We start from the raw sequence: 16,008 nt of genomic DNA, 5'->3' as shown, positions 1-16,008 counted from the left end.
AGGCAACCTGAAAGGGCCACCTAGACACAAGTTCTCCACCTCTCTTTGTCTTGCTGTGTTTCCAAAGGGATCAGTTGCACCAGAAAAAGTTTTGCTGGGAGCACACAAACTTTCAGAGATGGACTTGAGAGGGAAAGCAAGCCAGCGGTTGCCGTCTTAATAAATAAATAGACCCATTGGCAGATCTCTGGTTATGCAGTGGCATGGGTTTGCTTACACCGCCTGTGTGTTTGCTGGGGACCAGCAACTGGGTTCAGCTCCAGTTACTCAGTTACCTGTGTCTTCAGGCAGCTGTGACTTTTGACTGAGAGTTTCTGAAAGCCTAAGCTTTGACGTTTACAACTGGGAAAGATGAAGAGAGAGATCTGGAGGGAGCTGAAATGAGTTGGTCTTGCCTTTTTCTTTCCAGAGCACAGAGCTGTGATGGAGGCAGCTTTTGTCTATGGGACTGTCCACCAGTTTGTTCTGACAACTGAGGCAACGCTGTTGAAAGACACTGGGTATGTCCAAACACACACACACACCAGGTAGAGCCGCTCCCCCGTACTTTTTGCTCTACTCTTCGTTTCTGAGATTCCCAGGTCAAATCTGGGCTGGTATTAAGATCTTCTGCCAAGGGTGGACAGTCAGATCTGTTTTGCTCTTCCAAAACCAGTTGCTGCTTGTGTTCCTGGACTTGAAGTAGCCATGCCGTTTGTGATGGTTCATCGAATGGGATTTTATAGTGGAAGAACCCACTGTCTCCTTTCTATAGCTGACTGGTCAAACCTTAGCCATGGGGGCTGATATAGCTGATGTTACAGTCTTAAAACACTCAGCGTTGTGCTTTGCTGAGCGAGCCTGGCCAGCTGAGAAGGGTAAGAACTGGTAAAATGGGTCAGAGCAAAGCTCACCCAGCTCCATATCTTATCTCTGCAGTGGCCGTAGGTGCTTACCAAGGGCTACAAGGGAATGGATGTGTGTTGCCCACAGCCTCCCATCTTCTGGCGGTCAGAGGTTTCAGGACTCTTAGAAATGGGAGCTGAACCTGTATCGTGGTGTTCACAGCCACCAGAATTTTTTAAACACGTTTTTACTTTTCATCTCCACAACTTCTGGCAGCAGTGAGTTCTGCAGTTCAGAGACACTGCTCCCCGGAGTGTCGCATTTGGGCTTTCCCACCCGATGGCTTCCCTGGAGCTGGCCAGCTCAGGCCGTCCCCTTCCCGCGCCAGGAGGAGCTGAATTAGAAGGGCAAGATCCTCCAACGCGACTTGCTGCTGATGTGACCTGCTGCAGTCAGGAAACTGAGAGGGAGAAAGGTGGGAATATCACACAGCGTGTTGCATCTTCAGCAAAGCGTTTATACAACGACTTGCCCGCTTTCATAGGTGACACCAGGGCAGGCACCAAGTCCTTCCCCGAGGTGCCATCCCATCCTTGCAGGATCATGATCAGGGGTAGCATTTTGTGGTTGCCACTAGATGGCACGGTTGTCGCTTGGACAGGAGTTGGCTTCATTCTGCTTAAAGGAGAGAGGACACCAACAGGCCATCTCCTTAGCTGATGAAATGGTGGTAGCTTCACCAACATTCAGCGCTGGGCCCCGCACCCCACGAAGGCCATGGAGGGGCTGGAGCGTGGCCAGAGCAGGGCAGCGAGGCTGGGGCAGGGGCTGGAGCACAAGGCTGGGGAGGGGCGGCTGGGGGAGCTGGGGGGGCTCAGCCTGGAGAAGAGGAGGCTGAGGGGAGCCCTCATCGCTCTCTGCAACGGCCTGAAAGGAGGCTGGAGCCGGGGGGGTCGGTCTCTGCTCCCCAGGAACAAGCGATGGGACGAGAGGGAACGGCCTCAAGCTGCGCCAGGGCAGGTTTGGGTTGGGTATTGGGAAAAACTTCTTCCCCCAAAGGGCTGTCAGGCCCTGGCCCAGGCTGCCCAGGGCAGGGGCTGAGTCCCCATCCCTGGGGGGATTTAAAAGCCGGGGAGATGTGGTGCTTAGGGACATGGTTTAGTGGTGGGCTTGGCAGTGCTGGGTTAACGTCTGGACTTGATGATCTTCAAGGTCTTTTCTAACCTAAACAATTCTATGATTCTATGAATAGCTTTCAGCCAACCAGGGTGGCAGGCTTTGAGATCTTAATACTACACCCTGCTCTTCCATAGAGACATCTTAAAACTCTTTACAAAGAAGGTGATCCCTATTTTAGAGGTGGGGAAAGGGTGCATAAGAAAAGAAATGTGACCTCCCAAAGCTGACCTACAGGCTAACACCAGTGATGGTATCAGAGCGGGAACCAGTAACCAGGGAACCACCCAGGCAACTCAATCTCACTGCTTCCTTTGGTGCAGCCAAAACCAATGCTGTTCAAAAGGTGGAATTTTCCTTATACAGTCTGTAAGATGTCATCAGTGAGGTAAAAGACATGAGGAAGGCTTTACTTCAGCTGTCTTCCTCCAGCCAGGGTCTCCACTGCAGTGGCATGGCTGGTCCCACTGAGAAAAGCTTAATTTGTGTCCTACTTGAGCTAAATATTCTGGGATTGAGGTCATTTACACCCGGTAAGCCAGAGTTTTTATCAGATGTTCAGCACAATTCTGAAAAGCGCTTGGACACAATTGTACCTATCACTAGTAAGGCTCTTGAAGAGGTCCCACAAGCCTGCCAAACGCTGAACTTGAGGATCATCTGCCCTGTAAAACACGTCAGCAAACATGGTCATTCTGTCAGGGCATTTTCAACCCGGCGGTGGATGCTTAGCTCAGCACGGTTTTTGTTTTCTCTCTCACAGCAATGATGAGTCTGATGCGTCGTCTGCTCGGCTGTTGTTCTGCCACTGCCAGCGGGCCACGGACTTGGCGCAGCCCTGCAGGAGGACAGCCATGGGGCAGCCCCTGACGATGCTCAACATCCACAGGCACCTTAAGCTCATGGGGGCTCCTCTGGTGGTATGACTGGGGAAGAAGAGCCACTTGGGCTGTGCAGCTTGAGGGCAGCTGGGGTGGATGTGAGGATGAGGGAGGTGTGAGTGAAGGGCAAGGCTGAGCGTGAGAATCTATCCCTTCCCCATGAAGTTAATGACAAAGCTCCCAGGTTGAGTCCAAGCAAGGAAGAAGCGTGGGACTGGACAGGAGTGACACTGCTGCACTGCTCAGCTTGCTCAGACCTTTCCAGGGAGCCCTGGCACCAATGTATGCTCCTCTAGTTGTCTGTAAGCACCATGAGTGGGAACGGGGTGGAGGTGCCCCTTGGACTTCACTTGGACATCTAGAATAGAATAGAACAGAACAGAACAGAATAGTTCAGCTGGAAGGGGCCTACAAGGATCATCTATCCCAACTGCCTGACCACTTCAGGGCTGACCAAAAGTTAAAGCATTGTCCAAGTGCTTCTTAAACCCTGGCAGGCTTGGGGCATCGACCACCTCTCTAGGAAGCCTGTTCCAGTGTTTGACCACCCTCTCGGTAAAGAAATGCTTCCTAATGTCCAGTCTAAACCTCCCCTGGATACCAGGGAGAAGGGATCAGCACCTCCCTCTCCACGTCCCCTCCTCAGGAAGCTGTAGAGAGCCATGAGGTTGCCCCCCTCAGCCTCCTTTTCTCCAAACTAGACAAACCCAACGTCCTTAGCTGCTCTTCTAGGCTCCCCACAGGAGGCTCAGCACTCTGGGGAGTTTGATATCTGTCAGTCCTACCTTGGGGAGTACAAGGGGCAGGAGGCTCCCTCCTATCTCCTCTTCCCAGCGGGCAGTGAACTTCAGCAGGCCTCCAGTTCCCACTGGTGACATCTCTGCCCAGCTGAAAGGATGGGTAGATGAGCTGGGACGTGCCTCCTTCAGCCAGCCTCCTGGGTTAGGCGCATGGAGGGAAGGCACTTCATTAAGCAGCTCCGTGCTGTCATGAAGCAGCATGTCCAAGGCAGGAAGGGAGAGGATGCCGGCTCTTGCATGTTGCAGCCGAGATTTTCAAACTGCTCTGGGGAATGGATGCCAGGTAAATACAAATTAATGGGGATTTGACATCTGGAGTTGCTAAGTCACAAAGAACATGCGTAATAAGGCCCAGGTTTTTAACAGAGAGGGTCATGACAGGTTGGAACAGTTTAACTGGGGTTGTGTGGGTTCTGTTTCGATGGATGTTTTAGAATCAGGGTTGGATGCTTTTTCTTGAGGGTATCCTTATTTCTGTGGCTGGGGAACACATGGTGGCTTGGGCTGTGCAGGAGAAGAGCTGAGACACCTTCAACAGCATGGAGATGCACTGCAGTATATCCATGTCTCTTCTCCAGACAGAGGTTGCCGAGGACCCAGAGAAGGTTTCCACCGTTCACTTACAGCTTGGGCTACCGCTTGTGTTCATCCTCAGCCAGAAAGAGACCTACGAGGCTGACAGGAGGACAGCAGAGTTTGTGGCCTGGCAGCTCTTGGGGAAAGCAGGAGTTGCCCTTTTGTCCAGGTATTTGCTCTCAGGTGTTTTGGGGTTCTCCTTGCTTTTTGTGGTGTTTCTGAGCTCGGTTACCCCACCACCAGGACGATAGTCAGTGGGCTTATTCGGATTGGTATGAGAGGCAGTAAAACTAGGTTATATCCTGCGAGAGAATGTCACATTTAAGGATTTGTCCAGAATCAGATTAGGTTGGTTTCAGACTGGCTGAAAGCATAGAAATGTTTGAGTCTCTTGCTGACTTAGAAGTGGAAAAACAGTCAGACTAAGAGAGATTTTGGAAAGGAAACCTCACACAGATGGAAGGCATGTATTTTGCTCTCGAATTAAGGGCAGAAGGAGATGCAGTAAAGGAGGTGGACTATGGGTGCTGGGTGCTGGGACGTGGCAGGGGTCTCTGCTCAGTAAGTGGTACCTCCTCAGTCAGTGAGGGGTCTCCGAGTTAGACCAGCACGCTTGTTCCCCAGCAGGAGAGGAGACACGCTTGGGGCTGGCCATAGGGCAGCCACGCTGTGGGCATCTATTGGCTTCCTCTGCAGTTGACCACGGGGTGTTTATCTCTGCTCCATGGGCTCAGGCGTAGCCTGCGGACACCAGACTGGCTTGTTTCTGCAAATGCTTCCATGGTGTTTTGCCGAAGGAGGTGCGCAGCCCTGCAGGCATGGTTGCACGGCCTTTGGGGGCGTCTGCTGGCAGCCATGAAAATGGGAGGAGGTGGAGGAAGGATGGGTGTGGGCTCTCTTCTTCCAGCTTTCCGCCACCGTGGCACCTCCCTGCATGGAGGCATTTTTGGCTGTATTTACCCATGAGCTGCAGTCCATCAGCAGATCAGCTGCACTGGGATATGGCTACCAGTGCGTGGGCAAAGACCCAAATCACAGAAAGGGAATCCAAGCCCCTTGCGAAATAGGCATGTTAGGCAGCACACGTGGTGTCAGTCCCACCAGAAGGTCACTTGGAGCCTATTTCTCCACCACTGATGCTGATTCTGCGTTCCTGCAAGTTCTCTGGGGCACTTAAGCATGACGCCATGGGGACGTGGTGCCGCTGAGAGAGGTGGGCTTGCCAGCCAGGCAGGCTGAATGGAGGGAGTGACCTTGCGTGCCACACCATCTAATGTTCACTTTGTGTTTTGGAAGGGACCTCGTGGATTTGAACATTCTGCTCCGCTCAAACGTCGCTCTCAAGACACCAGATGAGGTTAGATGCTGGATTTCTTCATTGTACAACTCTTATTTCCCTACCCAGGCATGGTACTCTTGAGAGGTGTTGGGGTGTTGCTCTCCTCCGTTATTATTTGACAGCCTTCCCAGAAGCTCAAGGGGAAGTGTCTTTCTCTAGATGCACGCGTGTATTTGGAACTGCATGAGTTTGGCACTGCAGAGCAATTGTGCCTGCTTACAGGAGACAAAAGAAAGTGTTTATTTTGGGTTCAAAACGTAAGGTGGCATCTCCATTACACCTTAAGGCAACGCAAGGTTGTGAACTACCTAAGGTAGTAGTCCAGGTGCAAATTCCCCAGAGATCTGGACTTCTAAAGGCCCTTGGCCCCTTAGGAAAGGCGTTCAAAAGATGGGAGAGGAGATGAGTGTGAAACTAAGAGCAAACTAAGAGCAAACAACCAAACGTCTGTGCTGAACTGATGTAACCAAATGCCTCTGGCAGCGATCTGGGAAAAGGGCAGGGTGTAAGTTAAATGAGGTTGATCAAGATGAGCTAAATTCTGGAGGGACCTGACCCAGCTTGTGAGGCAAGACGGAATTCAGAGCTGACAGATGCCAGGGAGCACACATTGCCCCAGATTACCTGAACTGTCACACTGGTGATTGCGGAGATACAGGATCAGACCTGAAGCTGAGCGTCCCCTGAGGGCTTCCCCTGCCCTGGTGAGAGATGTGCATGTTGTGTTTCTCCTCTTAGAGCCAATGGGAGGTGCCAGCGGTTTGTCATTTCTCTCAGTTCATTATAAAATTCATTTTCTCTGAAGTGCCTCTCACTGAGACAGTGCCAGAACTGGTTTTAAGCTGACAAGGTCTCATTTCTGAGAAATACAGTTTGCTCTTTTCTTTCCATGGGTTGGCAGCCCATGTACGCTTGGGACCTCTCTTCTTCTTTGAGCTCCATGAGATAAAGGACTTTTTGTGCTGGTTTCCCAGGCTGTGATGGCCTGCTCTGACCCAGTCTCACCCCTCCAGAGCGGGGACAGCCGAGTAGACCCCATACATCCCCACTCTCCTTCACTGTTGGGCCACGGGGCTTTTTCTCACAGTGGTGGATCTGTGTTAAGATGCTGGGAGGTGGAGCGGGTGTTCACTTTCACCGCAGGATCCCACAGAGCCACAATTTCTTCCTGGCAAGGAAAAGCCGGTCTGGAGTGAGAAAAAACCAAGCGCAGGTGAAATTGTGTCAAAGAAACGCGTCGCAGAAGCTCCCCTGTTTGGCAGCTTTAGGAATCTGTTGACATAGCCCAAAAATAAGGAGTTGGGTGATGGTGCCCCATCAGCCTTGAGTTCGGTTTGCAGACAGAATAGGCAGAGGATGATGTTTTGCTCCCACTGATTTATTCTGTTTTCTTTAGGGAGTGCCAATCAAATACCTGGTCTTGGAAGACACTGATGAAGTTATAACCCTGGTGGAAGACAAGAACAAAGTCAAACAAATCCAGGAGGATGAGGAGGAGAATGAGGAAGATGAGGATGAAAAAGAGAATAACAATCAAGGTGTGCAACTAAACAGCGAAAAGCTGATTGTCATCAGACAGGACATGCAATCAGCATCTGCTAGAGACAGCAAGCGTATGTGAAAGCATTAGAGAACGCTTTTGCAAATCCAAGGCAAACCATCCCAGTCACATCACGGTTGTACAAAGTGGCTCTTTTATTCTCCGCAGGCCACTGGAGTTTTGTGACAGACAGGCATAATTTTTAGGGGAAACACCAGGGAAGAAAAGCAGCAGCTGTTAGAGGAACAGTGGCGGAGGGAGAGGGATGCTTCTGCTTGATTGCATCCAGCTTCGGAGGCACGAGAGTTTAAAGTGCACCCAACGCTGTCTCTTCAAGCGTCAGATGAAGCGTCTCAGAATTATCAGGCCCTTTGGAACGGTTTGAGACATGTTTTTCTGAGAGCTGTTCCAGACTTACCTTCCCCAGGGAGAAAAGACTGGCCCTTGCAGTGCTTCCTTGAAAACGCATTTGTTTTCCGTACAAAATGGGGTTCGTTTTCCAAAAAAACTGGTGCAGGATCCTAGAGGAGCCAACGTGCTTAAAGAATAGTGTTCAAATCCGAGGGCACAACTGGTGGGAGATGGCATAAGTGCATTTCAGTGAGTTTGTATGTGTGGCTGTGCCTCCATCCCCCATGCGAGGCAGTTACTTACCCCCACTGACGGTCACCGTGTCTCTGCTGGGAGGCGCTGGCTGACAAAAACATGCAGATGGGGTGGCACGGGGGCTGCGGTTCCCCCTGCCCTGTCTGCGTACCTGTGTTCATGCACGGCTGTGGATCCCTTGCAGATATTCAGGACGATCAGGTGGTGGAAGCGGTTTCCAGGGACAGGAAGCGAGAGCTGCCCCTGGAGCAGATCCTCGTCCTGACAGAGGAAACCTTCCACTCTGCCCTCTCGGAGACTGCCCGGACAGTGGTGCTGTTTTATGCCAGCTGTGAGTATGAAATGTGGCCCGGCTGTCCCTTCCCTAAGCTTGCCCTTCTCACCACGCTTTCCGTAATATGGTGATCCTGTAGGCAAGTTTAAACAATACCTAAGTGCCGCATCCTGCCCCATGGGTCTCCACCCACCGTTAGCAATGAGATCAAATCAGTTCTTCTCAGTGATTGATACTGTGTGAAGACAGTATCTCTCAGTATAGAAGATATCAATGTTCATAGGTTTTTAACCTTCATTTTAACCTTCATTTTTTTCATTTAACCTTCATTTTTTAACCTTCATTTTACAGGGACCGAATATAGGACAAGAGGGGAAATTGTGGTCTCAGGGGCTCATGGGACAGCCTAGACAACCTGGTTGCTGTCTGCTCCGCAGAAGCATAAAGTCCCATTTTCCTTATTTCTTTCAAGTCTTTCAGAGCTTGAAACACCTTAGGATGCAGAGAATCGTAACGTGACATTGTCAGAGAGCAAGGTGGGGCTGGTCTGGCACCTGTATGTTCCTCAGGGCTGTGTCTCTCCTGTGTTTCAGGGGAGGCAGTGTCCCTGGCAATGCTGCGGTCTTATACCGAGGTGGCCGATCACCTGAAAGGTAAGGTGCCACAGGTCTGAGTGGTTTACAGCTGGCATGCATCTGCCCTGGCAGTAGGAACTAGAAGACTGGGAGGATATTGATGGTACCTCACTCCCTCACCCAGAATATACTCATTTTTTCCCCTCAAACTCTTAAGGAAGGCATACCCACATCAGGTTGCTTAGGAAGAGTCCTTTGTTTCTTATTTAGGGATCTTTGCGGTCCATTTGTGCCTCTATAAAGTCATGGGACTGGGCATGCAGCCTTCTGCTGTCACCTTATGTTGTGGGTGTAAACTGGTACACACCAGCTGCCCAAACTGCCGTGCAGCTGAGATGGTGATGTTGGTGGGCACAGTGACAGCGTGATGGATGATGGTGATGAAGATGGTGATGTTGGTGGGCACAGTGACAGCGTGATGGATGATGGTGATGAAGATGGTGATGTTGGTGGGCACAGTGACAGCGTGATGGATGATGGCGATGAAGATGGTGATGTTGGTGGGCACAGTGACAGCGTGATGGATGATGGCGATGAAGATGGTGATGTTGGTGGGCACAGTGACAGCGTGATGGATGATGGCGATGAAGATGGTGATGTTGGTGGGCACAGTGACAGCGTGATGGATGATGGCGATGAAGATGGTGATGTTGGTGGGCACAGTGACAGCGTGATGGATGATGGCGATGAAGATGGTGATGTTGGTGGGCACAGTGACTGCGTGATGGATGATGGCGATGAAGATGAAGATGAAGATGATGATGATGATGGTGATGTTGGTGGGCACAGTGACTGCGTAATGGATGATGGTGATGAAGATGAAGATGATGAAGATGATGATGATGGTGATGTTGGTGGGCACAGTGACTGCGTGATGGATGATGGTGGTGATGATGATGGTGATGGTGGGCACAGTGACTGCGTGATGGATGATGATGATGATGATGGTGATGTTGGTGGGCACAGTGACTGCGTAATGGATGATGGTGATGAAGATGAAGATGATGAAGATGATGATGATGGTGATGTTGGTGGGCACAGTGACTGCGTGATGGATGATGGTGATGATGATGGTGATGGTGGGCACAGTGACTGCGTGATGGATGATGATGATGATGATGGTGATGTTGGTGGGCACAGTGACTGCGTGATGGATGATGATGATGATGATGGTGATGTTGGTGGGCACAGTGACTGCGTGATGAATGCCCAAGAGCATGGGGAGGGCCAGGGCAGAGCACCAGCGGCAGTGGGTGACACAGGGTGGGCTTTGGAGCGAGGAGGGACAAACAGCAGGCACTGTAGCCTGCATCACAGAAACAGGGTCCTGTTTGTGCCCCTCAGTCCTGCCCAGACCAAGGAGATGCACTACATGCTGCACAGCAAATCAGCGTGCTGGGTGGCACATCAGATCTCCTGTCCTTGGAAGTACTTGATTTGGAAAGGAGCAGAAATTGGCCCTGGCTTTGGTGGAAAGCGTGACAGACAGGTGTGGGCAGGCCCAGATCCACCGGGGCAGGACGGTGTCAGAGGAAGAATTCAATGATGGTGCCTTCAGGGCCTGGAGACTGGCTTAATTACATGGGAAGTCTTGCCGGCGGCCACAGAACTCCATAAATAACATGTGACGGTGAAGAATCAGCAACACTTAAAGACAGCACGCATCGAGTAGTCTGGTAGTAGAGGCAAGAGGGAGTGATCCTTCAGAGGGCCTGAGCAGTTCCTGAGCAGTGTAAGCCCCAGTTCAGCTTCATTCAGCCCCATCCCTCTCTACGGTTAGTGGAGAGAGATGGGTTCTTCCGCACATCCATCATTCCTACGTGGGCTGAATCTCTTCCAGAGATGCTTCTTTCTTCCCCTGGCTGCAGGGGACACTCAAGGGGCTTCATCCCCAACCCATTGCAGCACAGTGGGGAAGTCGCGTGGATCTGGGCGAGAGCTGTTCTGGCACCCCTGGAGGTGGCTGGTGCCTTCTCTTGGTTTTTCTTCTTCGTCAAGACTCATTTCTCCTAGTGATGGCACTTTTCCTGGGACTGGGCACTGTGTCCTGCAGAGTGCAAGCAGGATTGAGGCTGAGCTCTCAGCAGTGGGGACACGTCTAGAGTCTACAGAGGACCCAGCCAGCTTTCTGGGAAGCAGATGCAGTGGGAGTTGCTTACAAGAAACCCTCCTGGGAACGCGGTGGACAGTGCTGTGGTTTGGATGAAAGTGGTTCTGCATTCATAGTTTGCATGAAGGGAAAGTCACCAGCAGCTTTGATCTGGACTGAAATCCCAGGAATAAACAGGAAAGCTCGGGGAGGGTTGTTTTTGTTAGAGATGTTATGGTTGTTGATGGTTTGGGGTTTCTTTTAGACTCCCCAGCAGTCAGACAAGCTAGAGGAGCAACGTGGGAGAGTCAGGGGATGAAACCCTGCCTCTTCCTGAGCCAGTGGCCAAACCTTGGCTGATTCTGCGCAGCCAGGCTTTCACCATGTGTTTTCTGAATCATTTGATAACAATCTCCGTACATGGAAGCAGCCACAGGGAAATTCTCAACAGAGATTAGGAACTGATTTGGGTCAGGGCCTTTCCTCTGTGATCAGTGAAGTCCCACCAAAGACTCCCAGGCCAGATGTGACCTGTGGAATGACTCCAGTCTGCTTTCCCTGCTGCCGTCTCGGAGAGGACGGAGAACGGCTGCGTTAGTGGATCTGGAGATTCTTCCATCTCTGCTGCTGAGGGAGCCTCAGTCACGGGCAGGCTACCAGGGGAGCTGGAAGACCTAAAAGGATGGAGGTCCCCGTTATGGCCAGGATGAGCGAAAATACAGCGGTGCAAGGGACAAAAGTCTGGATCAGGAAGAAGATCTTGAGCTACGCAGGACTGAGAATAAAACATGGGGTATGGCTTTGGGGCAATCTCTCAGCTCTGGAATACCAGAAGCGCTGGTATTCCTGTCTGCTTTCTGGGCTGGAGCTTTCTTCCAAAGGGCTGCGAAGCCAAGACCAGCTGTCTGAGGCATGAATCACCCTCTCTAGAGGCACATTTTGAGTTGCAGAACGAGGTCCCGCTTTTGATGCCAATTCTTTGTGCAAAATGGCACTGAGAATAGGCCCTATGAGATCAAGCGCAAGGGAATGGAGGAGGCTGGGGACTGGAATGACCCTGTGAATCATCCGGTAACAGATGTTCAGCAGATCATCACAAAATTAAGTTTGTAGCCCCTCAAGTGTTTTCCCTTTGTTGAGAGATCCAATCTAGCAAGAGAGAAAGAGAAGCATCTCTGTCTTGCTGAACTGAGCACATTTTCTGCTCTTGCAGCACAAGCGTGCTGTTCTCACTGCCGCCGGGGCTAACCGCTGCAGCTCTTGTTTTCTTTTGCAAGATGTGGATTTATGGAAGCAGCACCCCTGGGACAGAAGAGGGTGTGAAGGTGAGACAGTGCTGAGCGTTTCTTAGGTGTGTCATCGCCCTTTTTTGCAAAGAAGAGAGGAAACCAGTATCTAAGAAGAGCAATATACTGTGATGAAAAACCGTTCTGCTTCCCTCTTCTATGCTTGTGGAGTCTTCTGACCAATGACTTCCAAAGACAAGGGTCTGAAGTTCAAAGGCATGAAAATCACGGGTGTGATTTAGCAATGTATATTCATGGAACCTAGATCTGAAGTAAGGATTTAGGAGTCCGTTGTGCGATGCTCTCCGGGTAGTCGTTTCCCATTTCGTATTGGATTCTTCCTCTTGAAGTGCAGCACTTCATACATAATTTACTTCTCTTTCATGTTGTAGCCTTTGGACCAGCTCTTCAAGTGAGCTGTTTCTAATGCCAGTCCTGCCCTCCAAAGGATTAGAAGTTTAAGGGATTCTTGATTTTTCTTGTTCCCTATAGCACTGATGATTTGTCTCGTCCTGGTTGTATAAGACTCCTAGGACAGAGGTTCTTGCCATTGCTGGTTTTAGTAGCACCTAAAATCATGGAACAGTAGGATCTTGTGTTCCTCTTTCACCTTTTTTCCCATCCAGTAGCTCAGCAGTGGCCACAGGGCTGAACAGTTTTGGTGAGTTACTCAACTCCTGAAACTGCTGCTGGTTCGGTAATTAACGATCTGGTGCAGATTGGGATGGGAGAGTGATCATCCTGTACAAGGTGTCCCTCAGGCCAGATGGGGCTCCTTTGGAGCACTTTTGGTACGTAATCCCCCAAGGCAGTAGTATCCAAATACTAAAACTCATATTTGAGGGACCTTAGAACAGCCATGCAACTCGATTTTAACAAGACATCAAAGCCCTATTTCCATGTCATTATTTTTCGGAGTTGGGCAAGACACAAGATGATGTGGTAACAGATGATGAGAACCAGCTATACTGGATCAGAGGTGTGAAATAAATCCAGGGACAGGCTTTTAATCTGAGATGTTATTTCAGAGCCTGGAGAATGACACAAACCATTTCTGCTCTCATGAAGTGTTTTGACAACTCCTGGCCGGCTAAGTGGAATTGCAGACCCTTAGCTCCGTGCTGCCGCTTGCTTTTTCTGCACATGAGTTTGACGCAAGGCAGAACAGCAGCAAACTCCTCATGTGAGCTGCAAAGCAGAACCTAAAGTGAGGGTTGCAGAAAATGGTCCAGTGGGATGCCAAGGACGTAGGGATAGGGGATAGGAACACATGCTAAGGTCACCTCTGCCTTCACCCTTGCCTGTGGAGATGCCTTGCCCATCCCTGGCAGGCACATTTCTAACCTCTGATTAAAAGCTTTCCACAGCTTCGCTGCCAAAAAGACTCAGCTGTGCTTGGTTCTCAGTAGCTTGTTTTAATATTTGGTCAAACCTCCTGGCCTGGGAATGGGTTGTTGCTTGTCCTTGCCCAGCTGGCAACAGAGAGTGATCTCACTGTCACCTCCCGAGCAGACTTTACATGTTGTTAGATTTTATTGTTTCTTTCTTCCAGGCAATTTCCAATGAAAAGAAACACGGTTCTTTGGGGTTTTCCACAGGAGAGATGTCTTCCAAACTTCTCCAGATTCTCTCTCATCTGCTTAAGCCTTTCCAAAAACACATTTTCCAGCCTGACTTGCTGGGCTCCATAGAGGTCTCACCGGGACAGAAGAGCATTGCTTTCCTCCCATGTCTTGCAAATGCTGTCAGGAATTCATCCCAGAATGAGCTTTGCCCTTTTCTGCAGTGCTGATGGTACCTGCGCATCCTGCTTCTCATACAGAATGCCTCTGGTGTTACACTTTGCCCTTCAAATTGCTTTCTGCCCCTCTGGGCTTGGGATCATTTGCAGATTGGCTGTGTGTGTTTTATTCCATCGGCCAGGCCTTTAATGAAAATAGTGATCAGAATCAAATGAAAAGAGTGATCAGAATCAGACAGAGAAGAAATCTTGGCTGGTTTGATCTGCCGTACGCTTGAGAAATCCTCATCACCTGCCCTGACCCTGGTTTCTGAAGGACACTTTGCAATGATCTGCCTCCATGTGTCTGCTTGTCTCTAGGTTTCACCCCATCTTTCCCATGTAGCTCATGAATCCTGTACAAACAAGTTTAGGGAAGGCATGAAGATTTCTGAGATATGGCATTCCTGCAGTGGGCACGGACAACGTATGGCCTGAGGACTGTACGCAGCCCTGCTGTCCTTGGTCAAGCCTGCAAGTAGGTAGGAGGCAGGTTAGGCGAGGCTGGCAACCAAGAGGTGGTGGCTAGTGAAGCCGGTGATGGTTCACCTGCCAGCTGGTTAGCACAGGCTTAGCTGTGGACCAGCAGCAGCGTGTGCTGGTCATCGCCCAACCTGCAGATGAAAGAAAGGCTGATAAGGAGATGCTGGAGCTGCAGGCACTGTGTCTAGGGCTCATGGAGACCATGCAGGGAACCAGCCTTCATTTGTTTCACTGCTTATGAACCCCTGGAGTTTATCACTTTGGTGAGACCCGTAAAAAGCTTTTTTAGTACCAGGAACCAAAGCTGGACTGCCTGCTCTGTAATTCCCAAGTGCTCTCCCTTTCCCTCTCCCTTACCTGTGAGACCCCAGGTTCTTTCTTAAGGTCCTAAAGGTACCTGCTAGTGGCTTGGAGATGAGCAGCTTGCATAGGTAGGATAGGGTGAATGCCGTCAGACTGCCAGCTTCTATTACATCTATCGTGTTTACATGACCTTTAACTGCTCCTTGTGTATTGGGCTCCATGCTTGAGGTAGAACAAACACTTTTTAATACTGGACACCTTAATAAATGAAAAACCCTTGAATGCATCAGCCTCCTCCATGCCAAGCTTTATCTTCCCTCTTTCCTGTAAGTAAGGGCCTGTGTCGTTTCTTTGTCTTGGCCTTATTCCTGAGGTATTTCCAGTACCTTTCCTTACTGCCTTTTATGCTCCTGGACAGTTGCCTCAGGGTTTCATGGTATTCCTTTGAGTAACCAGCCAGATGTGAATGTCTCTGGGAATTTCCTTCTGAGAAGTGCATCCTACCACTTCCCTGAGTTTATTCTCTCCGTGGTCCGTACTTTGGATCAATCCACACCTCCTGGGGTCTTTAATACATTCACAGGCTGGAAATAGTTACTATTATGCTCAAAAGTGTAACGCATATCCATGAATGATTTCAAGAGGGAGACAGCCTGTACTCAGAGGAATGGTGTATTTGGGGCTGGATTTTGACATCCTGCCCACACAAAGCGGCATTTGACTCCAGGAGCGGTCCAGGAACTTCTCAGCGGTAGCCCGCCTGGGCTCGCTCCATGTGCCTGCAGTACGTTAGGATCCAGCCCTGGAGGATGCATGCCAAAGCAAATAGGAGCTCTGGCAGCGTCAATACATATATATCTGATAATATCCAAAGAAGCTCACAAAAAGCTCTCTTTTTCAACCTTTTATTTTTTTTTTTCACATGTTATTTATACGTATTTGTTTTCCACTCTAGGAACTCAGGGGGTTTTGCTCTCTCGGGTAAACTGCTGGGACTGGCCTGGCGTTTGCACAGCGGAGAATGTCACTCAGTTTCCTACCATCAAGATTTACGAGAGGGGAGAGCGAGCGGTGATGTACGATGGCATGTGGGGGACCGAAGAGCTGACCAGCTTCATCATGCTGTAAGTGTCTTTTAGTGAGTTCCCGCACAGTAAGACTGGCACAGCTGCTGGGTGATGTTCTGGATACCTCACGGCCTGTGTAATGGAAATCCTTTTTCGAAAAAATAATGTCAGATCTGATTGTAGACCTAGTTTGGAAATTAGCTTAGTAACTTTTTGTGCTTTTCAACGTCAGGGACCATCTGTTCTTGGACAGTGCATCCATCTGTTGTCACTGTCCCTCTCTCTTTGCTGGAATTCCTTCTGTTATTTTTAATGGGGATCCCAAGGCTCTCAGAGCAACCAGTTTGG

General features: G+C 50.1%; 1 protein-coding gene across 1 annotated transcript in view; it reads left to right on the top strand.

Moving 5' to 3' along the window:
- The window catches only part of TXNDC16 (thioredoxin domain containing 16), a 41,334-nt gene that overhangs the window by 10,337 nt on the left and 14,989 nt on the right, over positions 1–16,008 (top strand). Inside the window, exons 7-14 of the mRNA XM_082317278.1 lie at positions 410–500; positions 2,765–2,921; positions 4,261–4,427; positions 5,555–5,615; positions 6,994–7,135; positions 7,928–8,074; positions 8,611–8,670; positions 15,549–15,717. Of these exons, the coding sequence (XP_082173404.1) occupies positions 410–500; positions 2,765–2,921; positions 4,261–4,427; positions 5,555–5,615; positions 6,994–7,135; positions 7,928–8,074; positions 8,611–8,670; positions 15,549–15,717 (994 nt within the window). The remainder of the gene's footprint in view (positions 1–409; positions 501–2,764; positions 2,922–4,260; positions 4,428–5,554; positions 5,616–6,993; positions 7,136–7,927; positions 8,075–8,610; positions 8,671–15,548; positions 15,718–16,008) is intronic.

The sequence above is a fragment of the Platalea leucorodia genome (assembly GCF_965183815.1).
Source record: "Platalea leucorodia genome assembly, chromosome: 7".
Taxonomy (NCBI): Eukaryota; Metazoa; Chordata; class Aves; order Pelecaniformes; family Threskiornithidae; genus Platalea; species Platalea leucorodia.
This window is presented reverse-complemented; position numbering and strand designations above follow the sequence as displayed.